Source organism: Neovison vison, chromosome 10 (assembly GCF_020171115.1).
Source record: "Neovison vison isolate M4711 chromosome 10, ASM_NN_V1, whole genome shotgun sequence".
NCBI classification, from domain to species: Eukaryota; Metazoa; Chordata; class Mammalia; order Carnivora; family Mustelidae; genus Neogale; species Neogale vison.
Window position 1 is genome coordinate 50,215,745 of NC_058100.1, and position 17,665 is coordinate 50,233,409.

Genomic DNA, 17,665 nt, shown 5'->3' on the forward strand with positions numbered 1-17,665 from the left:
TGCCAGTTTGTGTGTTCACGCTGGTCAGCAAGCCCCTCACGTCCGTGTCGATTCCCTCTACACTTCCTTTCCTGACTGCTCTCCACAAGCACCCAAACACTGAATGGTCACAGAGCCACACGTACTGTGCCAGAAGGAGGGAGGGAGGGAAAGGAAGGCTGGTTCTAAAGTCTAGTATTTGTTAACCCCAAGTTAACCCTAAAAAATCAAGCCATTTGGTTAAATGATGACCAAAATAAAACCATAGCATTCTGTCACGTGTATCAGTCCATCTTATAAAATGTTAACCAGCAGGATAGTCTTGACCAAGTGGCTTCCTGACTGTGGCTTCTTTGTGTCACTCCGGTAGTAGTGGCCCATATTCAGTATTGAACTCTTAACAAATGTCCCTCCCTGCGAAGGTAGGAAGGGAAGTGATTTTAGGGTTGCAATTCTCTATGGAATTGAAAACTAAGTCTAAATTCAGTTCAAACAATGAGACTTTGAGTAAAGGAAAGTTAATTTTGCATGCGTCTGCCATCTGAATGACCCGTAGATTTACTTCAGGCTCTAGGAGGGGTCTGCAATGTTGTAGTACAGGAATAGGGGCATTTATACTTCGGCCTTGGGCCTACACTCCGCATGTCTTGTTTTTTGTAAGTTTTTTATTGAGATATAGAAAGGCACCAATAATCCATATAGAGCTCAGTGAACTTGTACAAAGTGAACACATTTGGGTAGCCAGCACTCCAAGCAAGAAACATCAGCACCCTAGAAGACCCCCTCATGCCCTTCCAGACATTTCCACCCACTCATCCCACCCCACCCGCCAGGGTCATCATCATCATAAGTCTTTACATCATTGTGTAGTTGGTTAAATTTTCAGTGGGAAAAGTAGATTAGTTAACACTTCTGCACAGCGATGTCTCCCTACAGTGTACTGCAGGTGTGTGCCAAACCTTGAGTGATTATAGTTACTTTTCTCCCACTTTGTAGGTTCTGGAACATCCTAGACTCCTCTAGGAGAGCTTTCCAAATCTGTAGTTGCATGTTCCTCAACAAACGCTTTGGGGAAAATGCCAGTCTTCCCTTTGCACTCTCCTTCCAGCCAGTCTTCATTCACTGATAGAAGGAAATGAATACATCAATTTCTAAAACCAGTGCGGGAGAATTAAGGTCACCTGGATATTCCACACAGAGCTTCGGCAGTCCTTCACCCCCAACTGTGCTAACAGGGAAGAGTCTATTGGGAAGTGATTTGAGAGAAAAGTGAACATAGGACTTCCACCGTCTTACTGGTTTCTGTCTTACAATGGAGGAGTAAAATACAGAAAATCAATTAGATGTTTCAAAAAGTTGTCAGAAAAATAAGATAAAAGAAATGAAACAATACATTTTGAGGTAGGATATTTTTTAATAGAAGAGTTTTATCTGACCTATGTTAGGAATCTTTATTCTGATTACATGCAGAGGACATGCCATTAATTAGATACAGTTCATCTTTGGGGCACATGGGTGGCTCAGTCAGTCAAGCATCCAACCTTGATTTCGGCTCAGGTCATAATCTCAGGGTTGTGAGATTGAGTCCTGCATCAGACTCTGCACTGAGTGTGGAATCTGCTGAAGATTCTCTCCCTCCAGGACACGTGGGTGGCTAAATCCCTTAAGCATTTGCCTTTGGCTCAAGGTCATGATCCCAGGACCCTGGAATCAAGTCCTGCCTGGGGATCCCCCTGCTTGTTCTCCCAAGCTCACTCTCTGGCAAATTAATACAATCTTTTAAAAAAAAGTTCCCTCCCTCCCTCCCTCCTCTCTCCTCTCCCTCTGCACCTACCCCTGTTCATGCTCTCTCAAAAAAAATTAATTAAAAAAAAACAGTTGATCTTTGAACAATAAAAGTTTGAACTGTGAGGGTCCACTTATACACAGATTTTTTGATTCAGCACTGTGCTACAACAGTATTTTCCTTACGATTTATTTTCTTTTTAAGATTGATTTATTTTAGAGAGAGAGCATGACAGAGATGGGCAGAGGGAGAGAAAACTAGGAGACTCCCCGCAGAGCGTGGAGCCCAAGACAGGGCTAGATCCCAAGACCCCAAGATCATGACATAAGCTGAAATGAAGAGTCAGACACAGTAAGGAATATGCCACCTTTTTTTTTTTTTTTCCCTCTCATCTACCCAGGTTTTTCTGGGATCTCACCCCATTCTCACTCCCCACCCCAACACTGGACAGTGTAGCTGGTTAGTTGATACTGACTCTTAAAAAAATGGTGCTGGGAGTTACTAAGTCTTACTGTCCCCTGTTAGAAGACAGTCACAGCCAAGGCACCCTGCTTTACTTCATTACTCATAATTTTGAGTTAATTGCCACGCAATTGTATACTCTTTACAACATTAACTTTTAAATCTGATTTCTTAATCTGTTGGATTTTCTGTCATAATTGGTAATGGTGTTTGTTTTCACTACTCTGCATTGCTAATGCATATTTCTGCTGTTTTGAACAAAGCTTTTGATGGGACTTTTGAAGTGGAGAAATACGGATTATGTCAAACTGTGAGTTAGAATGGTGCTTCTCACCCTTGGGAGATCAGCATCACACTGGAAGCTGTTAGAAATGCAAATTTGTGGGCCCCACCCCAGACCTGAATCAGAATCTGGTTGCTGGGCCAGGAATTTTATTTAACTCTCAAAACGGTGCTTGGGCATTCTGAAGTTGGGAGAAGAGTTAAATTGGAACTCTACTTAATACTGTTTCAGCTTTTAGTGTGTTTGATTCCTAACAGGATCAGGAAAGTCACCAGAGACACAAAGCAATGTTGAGTATCTTCTTGTTCAGGCAAAATCTACCCACTTCTTCTCTCAGCTTTAGAAAGTACATCAATTCAAAGAACTGCGGTTTACAGAAAAGTATCCTATGGCTTGGTGCAAAGACAAAATGATTCCAGCCACCTTCCAATCGGTTCACTCTGGGAATGAGAAAGCATGGCTTCCAAAAGAGCCTTTTTTTTAAAAAAAAAAAAAAAAAGATTTTATTTATTTACTCAAGAGACAGCGAGAGAGAGCACAAAGGGCCAGGTGGCTGGGAGAGAGACCCCAGGATCATGACCTGAGCCGAAGGCAGACAGTTAACACACTGAGCCACCAGGGCCTGCCTGAAACAGCCATCTTTAACAATCAAAATGTCAGCTGAGTCTGTCATTTGTTGCTTCCCTCCCCACTGGAGCAACAGATGGAAAGGCTGAGCGCTCCATTCTGCTCCCTCCCGCTGAAAGCGAGGAAGGACACTGAAACCACTGGCTAAAGTTTGGCTTGTAAGTTATTAATGTTTCTTCCTCTCTTCCCTTGGACTTATTGCTGCGCACATGGAAATTAGTTTCTGTGATCCAGGAGTAGTACCTACCCATTGATATAATCTGGATTATGTCCCCTTCCTGGAACTCCAGGTCTTCTGGCTGCGTGGCCTCGTAACTGAAGAGTGCTACCACTTGGCCTCCTTCCTTAAGCTGTGGTTCTGTTGTCTGGTTATTGGCTTCAGATTTTTCACTTTCCTTGGGTTCATCTGGAAAGCCTTGGTCACCCTGAAATAATAAAAGGGCCTGTTAGTTTTCTCAACTTCTCAGCCAGTGAACATTGAACATCACTAAAAGAATCCGTGAAACGTTAGTGTAGCACCTGGGATATAAACCCATGAAGGCCAAGCGTGTGATCAGTCCCTAGCACAGACCCAACATGTACTTTAGGAACACAGGTTGGTTGGATAAATGAACCCAAAAGGTCTGCAGGACCATAGGTGGTCTTAAAATCTTACAAAAACCTACAGGAGTCCTATAAAAAAGAACAAGTACTACTGCTATTTCATCGCAGATGGAAAAATAAGAGATGGAGTCACAAGTAACCGACAGAACCCAAGGTCAAACCTGGGTTTCTAACTCTGAATCTAACACCCTCTCCCCAGCACCCACAACGCTAGGGACCTCGTTAGAAATGTAAATTTCTGGCCCCATCCCAAACCCATTAAATCCTAAACCCGCTGCATGTGGGGCCCAGCGATCTGCATTTTAACAAGCCCTCTAGGTGAGTCTCATACTTGCTAAAGTTGGGGAAACCCTGCAGAGGGTCATGTTGTCTTTCTCAGGCCATGAAAAAAGGCGTTGCTTTCTGATACATGTTTTAAGTACACAACTTAGTTATCATCGTGGTGGTTTTTGAGCCACAAATGTTGAAGAGAAAAAGGGTGCAGTTTTCTAGAGAAGTGAACCATAGGATTTAACGAACCCGTAATAGAAACCCTGTGAGGTTCAGTGCTGTACTGAGTGTTCAGAGTTCTTACTTCCTAATGTCGTGTGTTCCCTGGCAGGTCCCTTTTACTGGAAGGCAATACAGTGGGGTGGAAATGGCTGTAAGGAGTCTAAAGGCCTGGGTTTGTATCCCAGCTCCACTGCTCACCAGCTGTGTGTCCCTGAGCAAGTGGTGAAACCTCTCTGAACGTTTTCTCGCCTGAAATAGAGGCTAGAAGAATGAAATATGATGTAGAATAGTAATAGCTGACAATTACTTTTTTAAAGATTTTATTTATTTGAGAGAGAACACACATGTGCATGTGTGAGCAGGGGCGGGGCGGAGGGAAGTGGAGGCAGAGAATCCTAAGCAGGCTCGGGGAAGGGAGCCTGATGCGGGGCTCCGTCCCACACCCTGAGATCACGACCTGAGCAGAAACCAAGAGTCAGACGCTCAGCTGCACCTCCCAGGCGTCCCTGGCTCACAATTATTAAACTCTCTGTGAGAGTCCTAGTCTCAATATATACATATTTATATTTAAACTTGATTAATGTGTTTCTGCATAGAGTAGATACTTCATAAATAATGGTCCCTTTTCCTGCTCTTCTAGCAACTGAATGAGAACATCCTGACTTGCTGCCTCCAGGACTAAGGGGTAGTGATAAAAGAATGCCTGCCGGGCGCCTGGGTGGCTCAGTGGGTTAAGCCGCTGCCTTCGGCTTAGGTCATGATCTCAGAGTTCTGGGATCGAGTCCCGCATCGGGCTCTCTGCTCAGCAGGGAGCCTGCTTCCCCCCCCTCTCTCTCTGCCTGCCTCTCTGCCTACTTGTGATTTCTCTCTGTCAAATAAATAAATAAAATCTTTAAAAAAAAAAAAAAAAAAAAAAATGCCTGCCAATGACCTCTGAAGCCGGACTGCATCCCAAGAAGACTGTGTTGGGAATTTGGGGAGGGCTAGTTACATACAGCCACTAGTTATACTGAAGCACTCTTCAAAGAACAAAAATCAACCATAATTAAAAACAATAAAGAAAATACTTCCCTTTTAAGGGAAGTAACACATTTAGAGCAGAAGGGCCAGGCAGAATCCTTTCAAGACAATACTGAAAGGATCCCTCCTGACAGAGACCATGGAAAACCTCAGGATGACCTTTCAGACTTCCAAAGGACCCCCTGTACTGCTTCCTGTTCTCCGCCTTCCCGCACCTAGGGTCCTGGGCGCCAGTAAGTCCAGGGGCCATACTTCCCTGAACGAAATTTTCTGAACTCTTAGACACCACCGGCCTGGGGCTTACCGCTGGGCCTTCCGCCAGGCCCAACCTCTTTACTGTCTCTCCCACTCATTTTTCTTTCCCAGCAAACATGTATCTGATTTCAGTGAGAACCTGCCAGAGACCCTTCCCCAGCTGAGCAGAAGTCCCTGTCCAGCTGTGGGGTTGAGGGTTTAGAAGAGGGACTCTGCCCCCACAGAGCCCACTGCCCCAAGCCCAGATGGTCTGGAAGAGCTTCACCTGTGCACTCATTTCCACGGTTTCAAAATCCATTCAGAGGTAAAAAATAGTAGCTCTCCAAAGGGTTCACGTAGGACCTGTCGAATGTTATACCCCTTACTGATGGAACTGCAGATGCCGCCATCTAAACATGCTAAAGCAGGAAACGGGAGAACTGAAGGTGTCAGAGGGACCCCTGCTGACAGCGGCTTTGGTGGGTAGAAGCTGCGATCTCCTCGATTGTGCGTCGGGACCCCTCAGTGTCAGGACTGTGGACGGGAAGCTGAGCACTCAAAGAAAGCCTGCGGGCTGGCTGGCCTGCCTCCCAAAGCACCCGCTCCCTTGCTCCTAGGTTCCTGAATCATCCGTCCCAAGCCATCATTCCTCCTATTTTTCTACCCTGCTAACAACCCCATCCGAGTGCCACAGTATGCAAGACTTTCCATGAGGCGGCCTTCCAGCTTGTGTCTTTGTGTCTGTCACCACTGCCGACTCTTCGGGTCTTCCCTCTGCTCTTCCATCCATATACGGCCTCCTCACCTCCTCCACCTTGCTAGTTCTTTTACCGTTGTCAGGCTATGCTTCAAGACAATTTCAGCATTATTCTCTCTAGGAAGGCTATTGACTATTGACTTGTCCCACCTTCCTTTAGCATTTTTGGGTGAGACACCCTCCCTTGCGCTTAGGAAACACAGCCCACCATCCGTCTCCATCAGTTCACCTAACACACGCTTTGTAATCCTGTCCGCCCCCGTCTTTCCCCCAAGAAGAGCCTGTGTTATGTTAGTGTTTGTATCTCCAGGAAGATACAAGAGAGCAGTAAGTGCTCAGCAAATGTTTGCTGAAGAATAAATGTGCCAGACAAACACTGGAAACAATCCAAATGTCTACCAACAGGTGAATCAATAAACAAACTACTATTCATTTAGTGATACCATTAGTGATCAAAAGAAATGGACTATTATACCACAAAAGTATATATAAAGACAGAAAAGTAGGGATGCCTTGGTGGCTCAGTGGGTTAAGCCTCTGCCTTCGGCTCTGGTCATGATCTCAGGGTCCTGGGATCGAGCCCCACATTGGGCTCTCTGCTCAGCAGGAAGCCTGCTTCCCCCTCTCTCTCTGCCTGCCTCTCTGCCTACTTGTGATCTCTGTCTGTCAAATAAATAAAATCTTAAAAAAAATTTAAAAAAAGGAAAGGAATATATTGAAATGTACTATTAAAAGCTTATATATTATTGTATGATCCCTTTATTACGAAACTGATGGACTATTAAAGTTCATATGTATAGTATATATAGTGACATATATATAACACACATTTTATACATAAATATAATATATAATATTTACATTATATATGTGAAAATATATACCATGCCTATAACTTTTAATAGTCCATCAATTTCATATAAACAGATCATGTGAATTTATGTGCATATATATACTATACAATCCATTTATATGCTCCACTTATAATGAAATTACATAAAAGGCGAAAAAACATACGTTGAAATGTTCATAGAACATGGATGGTTTTCAGGAGCCACGGTTGTAGGAGGGAATTAACCTCAACAATAAAAAGAAATTTTCTTTTCCCTTGGAGACAAAGGGACAAAGTCCTGAGTGTTAATGCGTAGCTACTACTCCTAGCCTCTAACTTTGCCCCCAATGCCCTTTACTCTTAAGGGGAAGTGAGTTACCTCTGTTCTAGGCCCTGAGGTCTAGAAAGGGGTTCAAGAGTACAGACTCTGGAGTCAAAATTCTCACTGGGCCGCGGTTGCACTACCGACCCGCTGTGTCATCTTGGTCAAGTCGACCTCTCTTTGCCTTCTTACCTAAATTGTGAAACGGGCTAACAATACCTCACGGAGCCGTGGGACCCCGAGAATGCACACGCAGCGGGTACTTAGCGTGGCGTCTGGCACCTGGGAGACGTTCAATAGATTCTGGCTATTGCTGGGAGGTTGTAATCCAAATCATCTCTCTGTGACATAAATGCAAACTATTATCCTCCACTCCCAAGTGTTCTTCCGCATGGAAACGGACAGTGAAGAACGGCGAGGAGCCCAGCCTCAAGCTAGGATTTCATTCTGACCTTGCTTGACAGCGCCGGGTCGAACCTTGGAACCACTGGGTGGGGCAGCAGCTAGAAGGGACTCGGAGGCTTTCTGTGCATCTTCCCTTGCGGGGAACCCTCTCCCGGCTGCCACAGGGGTGCCGGGGAAAGGGAGGCAGAGCTGTGGCTCGTGACTCACCGTATCCTCAACACCAAGCACAGTGCCGGGCTTGTGGCCGGGGCTCGGTACGTGCTGTTGAGGAAGGGGCCCAAAAGACAGAGGACGCTGGGTGGCCCTGGGCTCCCTGCACTCACCACTGTGTTCTCACACCACAGAGTCAGGCTGAAGTTCTTCACTTGCCCCCAGGCGGCCTTCATGTTCTCTTCTGAAAGGGGCACCAGCTCATTGCTGTCCAGAGGCCGATAGCTGGGCAGAGGCGAGTAAGAACCAAGTTGGAGAACATCAGTACAAAAACCATTGTCTTCTCTCCTCCAGGCCAGCACCAGGTCCCCAGATGGAGCCCCGCTACCTTCATGGGCTCACCTCAGCTTCGTGTGTTCTGGCAAGAGCTCCAGTTTCTTAGACACCATGTCCCGGACCTGGCTGTAGGGGAGCCCGGGCTGCGTCTCCATGACCACCGTGTACTTGTAGTGCACCTTGAGTGTGTAGGGCATGGGAACGCTGAGCTTTCCTTCCTGAGGGGAGAGGAAGCAGAGGGAGCTCATGAGGGTCTGTGGCCTCCTCTCAGCCCCATCCTGGATCACGGGGAGTGTTCTGTGCAGCAGGGAGAGGCCAATAGCTAGCCGGTTTCACGGGAAGGGGCTTTCAGAGGGCCCACAGCCCCAGTCTTGCCTGGACAGGAATTCTTACAGAGCTGGAAGAGCTGGCCCATGCACTCCAGGCCAGTAGGAAATGTGTGCTCAGGAGTGGGGAAAGTCATTATGGGACCCTCCACCCTGTCGATCGTGTGTATGGTAGTAGCCGGCCTACCCTTCCTCGGGGACTCCTGTAACCCAGGGACACCTGCTCACTGCGGAGAGCCTCAGCTTCCTTTCTCTTCCACTTGAAAGAGTACAAGGAAAAAGCTTACCTTGGGCTCTTCTTTTCCTTTTTGACCTAAATGGAGAAGGTAGGAAGTAAAACAAAAGAAGATGTCGAATAAACACTCCTGGCTAGTCCCTGCCTTCCACAGAATGAAACCTTTTAGAATAGGACACACAACTTCTTACCTTTAAATCTCTGGGGTGATTCTTAACCTTAAACTGTAGGGAAAATCGCACTTGGGGGAAATGTGCAAGGCAAAGCACAAACATACAGAGAAACCCAGTCCCTGCCTCTGGGGAGCGTACAGGCGAGTATCAAAGGACCATCCCTCCCCAGCAGTGCATGGGGTGAGCAGGGACCCCAAAGTCCAGTTACACCAGTGAGCGCTGAGCAATGAAAGCAGGGAATGCAAGAAGAACCAGGGACCATAGCAGCTACGTTAGAACCACTCATTTCCCCCTCGTCCTCTATTTTTGTGCCTGTTTCTAATATGTATATGTGCCATATGCACATAATTTATATGAGAAGTCTGCATAAAGATAATCACTATAGAGGGTGCACAATGGAAAAAAGACCATTGATCTCATACCCAGCTAATCATTAGAGTCACTTGAAAGGTTTTTTGTTTTTTGTTTTTCCCTAGAAACACAGATTCTAAAGCCCAATTCCAATCCTGAAGAATCGGAATCAAATGTCTAGGAATTTGTAGTCATATAATTTTCCTAGGCTAATATGTGATCCTTGATGGGCCCCTAGAGAGAAAAGGTAAAAACCAAAAAAAAAAAAAAAAAAAGCTATCAAGGATGTTTTGAGGGGGTCATTGGAGAAATAGGAGTATGAAATAAACACTCTATAATATTATAATAACCTTCAATGTCCTAGATGTAACAATTGTGGTTATGCAGGAGAAAAGGAGATAATACTCAAGTGCTGGGTGAAGGCCATGAGTCTGCGACTTCCTTTCAAGTGGCTGGGGGTGGGGGGAGGGGAGTGGGGCAAGGATGTGATACAAAATGTTAACAGTTGGTGAATTTAGGTGAAACGTATTCTGGAGTCAATTGTACTACACTTTTAATTTTCATTCTGTAGGTTCGACAGTTTTCAAAATAAATATGGAGGTGTGGGGAGCATCCCAAGGGGTTCTGGTGATCTGGGGGTGCCTAACTCTCATGGATCTAGGATTTGGACAAACCGCCTCTTGAATGCATCTCTATCGAGCGCTTGTCCAGAATCAGCTTAAACGGCATTCGTGACCAAAATCCCCTTACTTCCCAAGGCCACCCTCTCCAGACATCAGGAGAACGTCCTTTTCTCATTGGCCCTTGGTTCGTGGTCTATCCCTCGGGGCTCTGCAGAGCAGTTTCTTTTCCAGATAGAGCTCCTGGACTTTCGAAAAGAGCCACTCCATCCCCCTCTGCACTGACTTCAACCTTTCCGGGCCATGGTTTCTGTACCTCATGATGGAGGGGCCTGGTGACCACTTAAGTCGAGACACTCACTGCCCCCCAGAAACCAGCTACATTTACCTGCTCCCTGTGGGTATTCTGGAGTAGGTAGGGGCAAAGGATGTCTTATTTCCTATGTTTTGGGTGGGTGGGTGGTGCAGGAGAGAGCAGCCCTGGGGCTGTGGGTTCATCAGCTGAGTGGCATGCAGGCAGAAGAAACCAGAATGTCCTAGAAGGCTGGGAGAGCAATGCTCTGCGAGGAAGCAGCCAGGAGCATTCCTATACCCAGGCCAAGAGTGTTTTCCAGGGACACCAACCGGGTGGCAAGTGGGGTCTTCCAGGAGCGCTGGAACTGGGAGGAGCTGGGATATCAGACTCTGGGGAGGCTTCCTCCTGGAGGTGACAGAGATGGTGAGAGCCTTCATTCAGACCAAGTTCTTAGGTAGGAGTTGGGGGGGGGGCAAGGAAAGGCAAACAGCTTCCTAAAAGTTGGAGCAGTGGTGACATTCGGGGGAGACTAAGGAAAATGCTGGTTAGAGAGGACGCGGGTTGACCTGGTGGGAAGAAATCACAGTAGAAACAAGAACCTTAAGCCCCACCTAAAAGGCCCCTGCTGCCTGCCCCTTTCAGCCGCACTGGAAGTCTCTGGAGATGAGGGAGGACCTGAGTCTTGCCTCAGCTCCCCTCTCGCTCCACATCCCGCCCCTTTGAAGGAAAAAGTCCACCCCTCATCGGTACGGCATTTAAAACACTTCCAGTTATCGGAGTACAGTAACTCAGACCGGGGAGGGCCAGCGCACAGAGCACAGCTGGTTTCACAGTGTCCAGAGAGACACGTCGGACGCCGTCGGTCTCCACACGGCAGTTCAGGTCCAGTGAAGACCACCGGCGGAAGGGCAGGCCTTCAAGCAGGGAGGAAGGAGCTGTGGCAGGCGAGGCCCAGTCCGCCCCCGTGCTCTAAAACGGACTTCTCTTCGTTCCCGGTGTGTCACCAGCCAACACACAGACGGTTCTTCTAGGTGAGGAGGACACTTCCGGGAAGACCTAACCTTCCTGTACTACAGGCTTTGGATCCCAAGTCACCCCTGGCCAGGAGGAATCCCAGAGGTGGGGTGGGCCCAACAGGTCCCTCAGACCCTCCCTCAGCACATGTGGGGGCTTTCCTTGCTCCCCAGGTTCCACTATGGGCGGCTGGAGTTAGGACTGGGCGTGGAAAGACCTTCCCAGCGCCTCTTCCACACAGCCCTGTCCCCCTCCAGGGAGGCTGTAGCGGGAAGGGGCTCAGCCTCGCAAGGCACATCGTTACCTGGGGCTGCTGCTGACCGGGGATCCGCAGCTCGACGGGTTCCAGGTAGTTGCAGGGAACGAGGCCCTTCTGTGGCATCGCGTGATCGAAAAGGGGAGAACAAGTTGGCTCCTCAGTCCCCAGTGGACCCGGACCACCCAACGGCCCAGGGACGTGGGGGAGCGATGGGGGTGCAGACGAAGGCGGGTAGCCGGGCTGCGAACGAGGCAGCAGATGCTGCTCGCCAGCACGCGCCGCCGTCTGCTGCCAGGATCCCGTGGCCGACACACCCACCCCTGGTCCTCTGAATACCTGCCCGTTGAATATGACCGTCGCCCAGTTGTCGTTGCCCTTCTTCAGGACAAAGACGATGTTCCCCGGCATGACCTGCAGCTCCTCTGACGTCTCGGGCACAAACCCAAACAGCACCCGGTGAGCTTCCCCTTCCAGAGCCCTGCGGGGGACAGACGCGAGACTCCGTCCTCTGTCCAGCCTGGACGGCGTCCTGCGCATGGCACCATGGCATGCACGACAGTGACCTTGGGGCTGGGACATGTGCTCCAGACACCCTCTAGCTCAGTACTGAGTTGCCCCTAGGACCTAACTGGGACCGGGCAGGGAAGTGCCCATGAACATGAGCCATAACCACATAGGCAGCGGGATGAGAATGAAAGATAAAACAACACGAGCCCCCCAGGCCGTGCCCTCCTCGCCTTCCCCTCTCCTCGGAGGAGGCAGCTTCCGGCTGTGCTGGACCAGCTCTCCAGTCTGAGCTGCGGTCGGTCGGGCTTGTGGGGCAAGATGAACACACACGGTGGAGGGCGGGGGGAGAGCCAGCTGGCTGAGAAAGGGGGTGGGGGGCCAAGTCACCTGGAGGCCCCACCAGCCGATGGGCGCACGGGGTGGGGGGGCGTACGGGGGTGAAGAGCAAGAGGCCAGCTGTGGGCAGTGGCCAGATGTGTAAAGAGGGCCTGAGGCCAGCCAGCTGTGTGCTAAGCAATGTCATTGTCCTTTTACTGTTTCTTCAAGACCTCCTTTGCCCTTGGAGGCTTTGGCTGTACAGTCTGTGCCTCCTTGGAATGTGTGAGTGTGGGGCTGGCCCCTGCTCTGGTGGGGGGCTCCCTCTCACCTCTGCTCTGTCCCCTTCCCCTCAGCCCTGCTCTCTGTTTCCAAACAACAGGCTATTTGCGTGGGGGAGACAGACTCCTCCAGCCGGCAGAGCTAGCAATGAGCTCATCGGCCCCCTCATTTTTATAGTTGCTGTGGTGCTTTTTTCATTTTAAAAAAAAAAAAAAAAACCCTCTTTATGGGGCGAGGGGATCGGGGCTTGCTTCTTTGCTAGAAGAATTCTTCAGAAAGCTGTAAGTTGTGTCATTCTTGGCTTCTTGTCTTATAGAAGAACGGCTTCTTTTGCCTGAGTTGTTCCTCTTACTTCTCCAGAGACCATGTGTCCAGAAGGAGTGAAAAACGCCCACTCAGGAAAGGACATACCATCTAGCTTCCCACTTTGCTCTCCCGACTCCAGAAAGCTCTGGACTCCCTCTTTTCTGAAGCACCTACAGTCAGGACAAAACTGCTCCAGCCTCTGCGCAGGGGGGCTCTGTTCCACGGACACCTGCTGCCCTCTAGCAGGGACCCCCACGTGTGGGCGGCTGTGCATGGGGACCTGCGAACCCCTGTGGTCCATCCTACCAGAGCCAAGGCCTCCACCCCCCCTACATCACTCCATTCTAGCCTTGAAAACAGCGAGAGCCCACACACGAGGCTACACTCCCCAGGACTCAGCCCCTGACCCCTGCTTCATCTTCTTCGCCCCCATGGTTGCCAGAATTCAGGCTTGGAGCTCGGATATTCTGCATCCTGCTCTAAACCGAACTTACCTGAAGATCTCTGGGGTTTTGGGTCTGGGTGGAGGTTCAGCGGCCTAGAAGGAGTGGGGGAGAGAACAGACCGTTAATGGTAATTTGAGCCTTCTCCCAAACCCAAAAATCAAACAAGCATTTCAAGCTCCATGGGAGGGAGAGGGCACCATGGACCTTGACCACTGGAAAATAACCCCTCCCACCAGTTTCCCGGGGTCCAGGTATCCCTAGCAGAGCAATTCGTCTTCAGCCAGTCCTGGTTTCCGGAGAATTTTCGCCATCACAGAGCAACATGACCTCACAAGGGCGCTTTTGACCTTGAGCGCTGTCCCTTTCCTAGGACAGTTTCCAAAAGCTCTGTTCTATAATTAATGTCTGCTGTATCATGTGACACTTGTGGGTATTTAAAACCCACTCAACGTCCCCTGACCAGGCAGCAATCTCCTTTTAGTGTGCTCTCTGCTCTATACCAGATATCGTGGAGTCCACTGATTGGGGCTTCTTCCGCCTTTTGGAGTCTCTCTGGCTGTTCTGTGGACCCAGGGGTCCTCCACAAGGGTGTTCTTCAGCTTCATTGTCAAGACATGAATCAAAGGATCCTGAATCTATCCATCCTCCTTGGCTCATCTCGCCCTCCAGAACCCCGGTGTCGGTCCCATTCTGGGCTAGCAGCCGTCACTCTGCCCCAGGCTGTGGGCACTGTTGTCGGGAGTGACCAGGTGTGTGCAGCCTGGAGGGGGAGGTGCCCCACTCAGAAGCCCCTCCCCAGCGCGTGTGCAATGGCGGTCAGATTTCCCTCAGCCTGTCTTACCTTCTTTCCCTCACAAGGAGGGAAAGGCCTTCACGTTTCTAGACCTATTGCCACCCAGTCTGCTTGGAAGCATCTCTGAGCCCGGACCAGGCAGAGCAATGGCTCATTGGGGGCACCCATCGTGTTCCCAAGGGGATCCCCCACACAAGGGCAGGCGACATGGAGGCCCCTACTCGCCGCTGTGTCTGAGAAGAGGCCTCATCAAAGAGCCTGCCGTCGCTGTGGTCCCATTTTCCTGGGAGCCTAGTCCAGGCTTCGGGAGAGATGGACAACAGAAGCCATCTTCGACAGCAGAGGCGTGACGACTGGCATTTTGGGGGAAGCAGGAGGGTTGGTTTCTGGGAACTTGAGGTTAAGCCTAAAACTGCCTTATTCTCCCAAGAGTTGTGGAACCTGTGACCCACAATGGCCAGCAGACACCGCCGGCAACACCGAGAGGTCAGCTGACGGAGCCCTTCTAATGAGGCAGCTCAGCACAATCACTGCCCCAGCTGGCGGTTTCCAGAGAGCTCTGGAGACCTGGGTCCGGGGAGGAAGACGGGACCGCCTCACCTGTGGCTGCAGGGGGGCAAACCCCGAGAAACTGTCTTGATCCACCACAGACGCCACCACCTGAAACGGAGAGAGGAGCGCGTGAGGCTCCGAAGCACAGATCTCCCACGCTGCCTGGCTTTCCCCACGATTGCCTCCTTTCTCTCCGTGCTCCCGGGAGCCCGCTCCTAGAGGCAGACGGGGCTAAGGCATGGATCGCTGACCCTCTGGGTTACAAGCTCCAGCAACTGAAGAAACTAGTACCTGCCCAGCCCTGCTAACCCAGCAGGCTCTCTCCTCTCTCTCTTTCTGTCCGTTTTTTAAATTGAGGTGAAATTCACATAATATAAAATTAACCATTTTAAAGTGAACAATGCAGTAACATCGAGAACGTTCACAATCCTGTGCAGCCACTGCCTCTATCTAGTTCCAAGACGTTTTCCTCACCCCCAAAAAGACACGCCACACCCTCTCCTCCCAGCACCCGGCATTCACCAATTTGCTTTCTATTTGTGTGCATTTCCCCATTCTAGATAGTTCATGTCAAAGGGATTATGTAGCATGTGGCTTTCATGTCTGCCTTCTTTCACCTAGCATGATGTCTTCAAGGTTCACCCATGCTGTTACCTGTATCAACGCTTTATTCCTATTTATGTATTTATTTATTTTTTAAAGAGAAGGAGACAGATGGGGGGAGGGGCAGAGGGGGAGAGGGAGAGAGAGAGAATCCTTAGCAGGCTCCAACTTCATGCCCAGTACATGCCCCCGCACGGGGCTCGACGCTACAGCCCCGAGATCAGGACCTGAGCTGAAATCAAGAGTTGGATGCTTAACCGACTGAGCCACCCTGGTGCCCCGTACTTCACTGCTTCTTATGGCCATTCTGCTGCATGGCTGCATCACATGTTTATCCACTCATCCACTAACAGGCCTTGGGGTGTTTCCACTGACCCAGGCACTCCTGAACTATGCAGCTCTGAGAGAACCAGCTGCCCAGGCAGTAGGAACCTGTTAGCCCTAAGGATATGTCAAAGTCAAGTGCAGTTATGGAAAGGGGCCGCAGGCTTACTCTGAATCACCTCTGGGAGGATTTAAGACCTGGATTTAAAGGAGTCCAGTTTATAAAGGCGTCTCCTCAGAGGGCTGCGGAAGCGGGACTAGGAAGAGCATGAAGCCAGGAGAATGCTGAGCTTGTCCCTTTCTCCCACGGGCTTTCTCTCCAGTTACTGAGGGCCTGTAGCTGCACTTTCTCCCCGTTCTCCTCCCTGGCTCAGTCCCCCAGACTCAGCTACCAGTGACTAAGGTGATTAACCCCGTGGCTCCCCAAGGCTCTCCCCCAGGGTCAGGCAGGAAGGGAGGAATGAGAGGAGCCAGAGACCATTAGCTAGAGGCGTTTGCCCACCTTTCAGCGAGAGCCCCACGCTGCCAAGAGTCTCTGGCTGCCATCCCAGGGAAGCATCATGGGGGTGGGTGGGTGCCCTCCTCCCCGGAGTCTGTCCCCACCCTGGTCCTCACAGGGCGCACACCATAGGAGCCTCTGGGGAAGCTGAGGGAGTCACTTACTGTCGCCTTGCCTAGGTAATCCTTCTTGGCCAGCTGAGCCACTTGCCTCTCATTGGGTCGAAACAGCCTGCCCACAGGGATCACCACGGGCTCATACAGCTTCTGTTTCTAGAACATGGAGAGCACAGTGTTTTCTCACCTGCAAAACGGGGCTCATGATGCTTGTCCTGCCTCCCTCACTCAATGCATGCAAAGGTTCACCAAGATAACCTCACAAAAGCAGTTTTTCTACATGTGTAAAGCCTGCCTTTGTGATAATTTCTGAATGTCAAAGGTGAGAACAGTTGGTTTCACAATCGCGTTGCCCTGAGAGGCTGTATGGACATTTGTCCGTGTTATGCCCTGGGGAAGGAAGGAGGGGGGGCTGCCCCTTCCTCACTCCACAGACTCAACGCAGGTGGCATTGCAACCACGAGGTGGCCAGGGTCCACGCAAGGCCCATGACATGGCCATCCTGGGTCTGCCAGCGAGGACTCAGGGGTGGGCAAGCAGGCACAGCCTCTGCCCCTGTGCTGGGATCCAGCCTTGTGTTCCTTGTTCCCCCCAACCCAGCGCTACCACAGAGCCTCCTGGACTCAACACTGCCAGATTCATGATCCAAAACATGGGACCCCACCCTGGGATCGGTGTTACCCAGAGCTCAGAGAGATTACAAGCACCACGTCCACGGCTTTGTGTCCACCGAAGCAGAGAGAACTCCAGTGGGAACCCTCCAGCCACCCCGTGTCATCAGTACACTTACCCAAACACATTCCATGGCTTTGTCGATTTTAGTATGCCTCTGCTCAGACTTCATGCTCATCGCCAAAGCTAAATGTTCTTCTGCCTGCTTCCATTCCTCCTTCTTGGCGTGCATGAGAGCAACATTATATAACACCTAGATAAGCATAGGCCACAACACAGAACTTGAGGCAGCTCCAGATCGAGGCCGCAGGGAAGAGCTGGCCTGTCTGCTCCTGGAACGTTGCCGGCGGACATCCCTCCCTTCCTCAGCTTTCCCAGGGATATCTCCAATATAACCAGGTGATGCTACCAGGTGATGTCCAGCACAAGGACGGTGTTAAGAAAACATTACATGGTGCATAAATCCAACACTAAGTGCGTTATTCTTTCAACAACCAAACAGATCAGGAGGGGACAAAAACTCTTGTGTTGGTGCCACCGAGCCCAGGCCAGAAGACTGGACAGGTGAAGGGTGGGGACAGAGAGGGCTCCAGACGTATGATCCTGTACCAGCAGCTGCAGAACTCCGCCTGGGGCATGGTAATGAGTAACAGGACAGTGGTATGGTTTCAGGAGGAAACTCTGCGGGC

The 17,665-nt window shown here is 50.1% G+C and overlaps 1 protein-coding gene across 1 annotated transcript in view; it reads right to left on the minus strand.

The window, feature by feature from the left end:
* Window positions 1-626: 626 nt before the first annotated feature.
* The window catches only part of NCF2 (neutrophil cytosolic factor 2), a 30,717-nt gene continuing 13,678 nt past the window's right edge, over window positions 627-17,665 (minus strand). Inside the window, exons 4-15 of the mRNA XM_044267274.1 lie at window positions 17,095-17,229; window positions 16,353-16,460; window positions 14,811-14,870; window positions 13,466-13,509; window positions 11,898-12,039; window positions 11,607-11,675; window positions 10,618-10,693; window positions 8,902-8,927; window positions 8,355-8,506; window positions 8,126-8,237; window positions 3,385-3,562; window positions 627-1,101 (exon numbers count right to left, since the gene is read on the minus strand). Of these exons, the coding sequence (XP_044123209.1) occupies window positions 989-1,101; window positions 3,385-3,562; window positions 8,126-8,237; window positions 8,355-8,506; window positions 8,902-8,927; window positions 10,618-10,693; window positions 11,607-11,675; window positions 11,898-12,039; window positions 13,466-13,509; window positions 14,811-14,870; window positions 16,353-16,460; window positions 17,095-17,229 (1,215 nt within the window). The 3' untranslated portion in view covers window positions 627-988. The remainder of the gene's footprint in view (window positions 1,102-3,384; window positions 3,563-8,125; window positions 8,238-8,354; window positions 8,507-8,901; window positions 8,928-10,617; window positions 10,694-11,606; window positions 11,676-11,897; window positions 12,040-13,465; window positions 13,510-14,810; window positions 14,871-16,352; window positions 16,461-17,094; window positions 17,230-17,665) is intronic.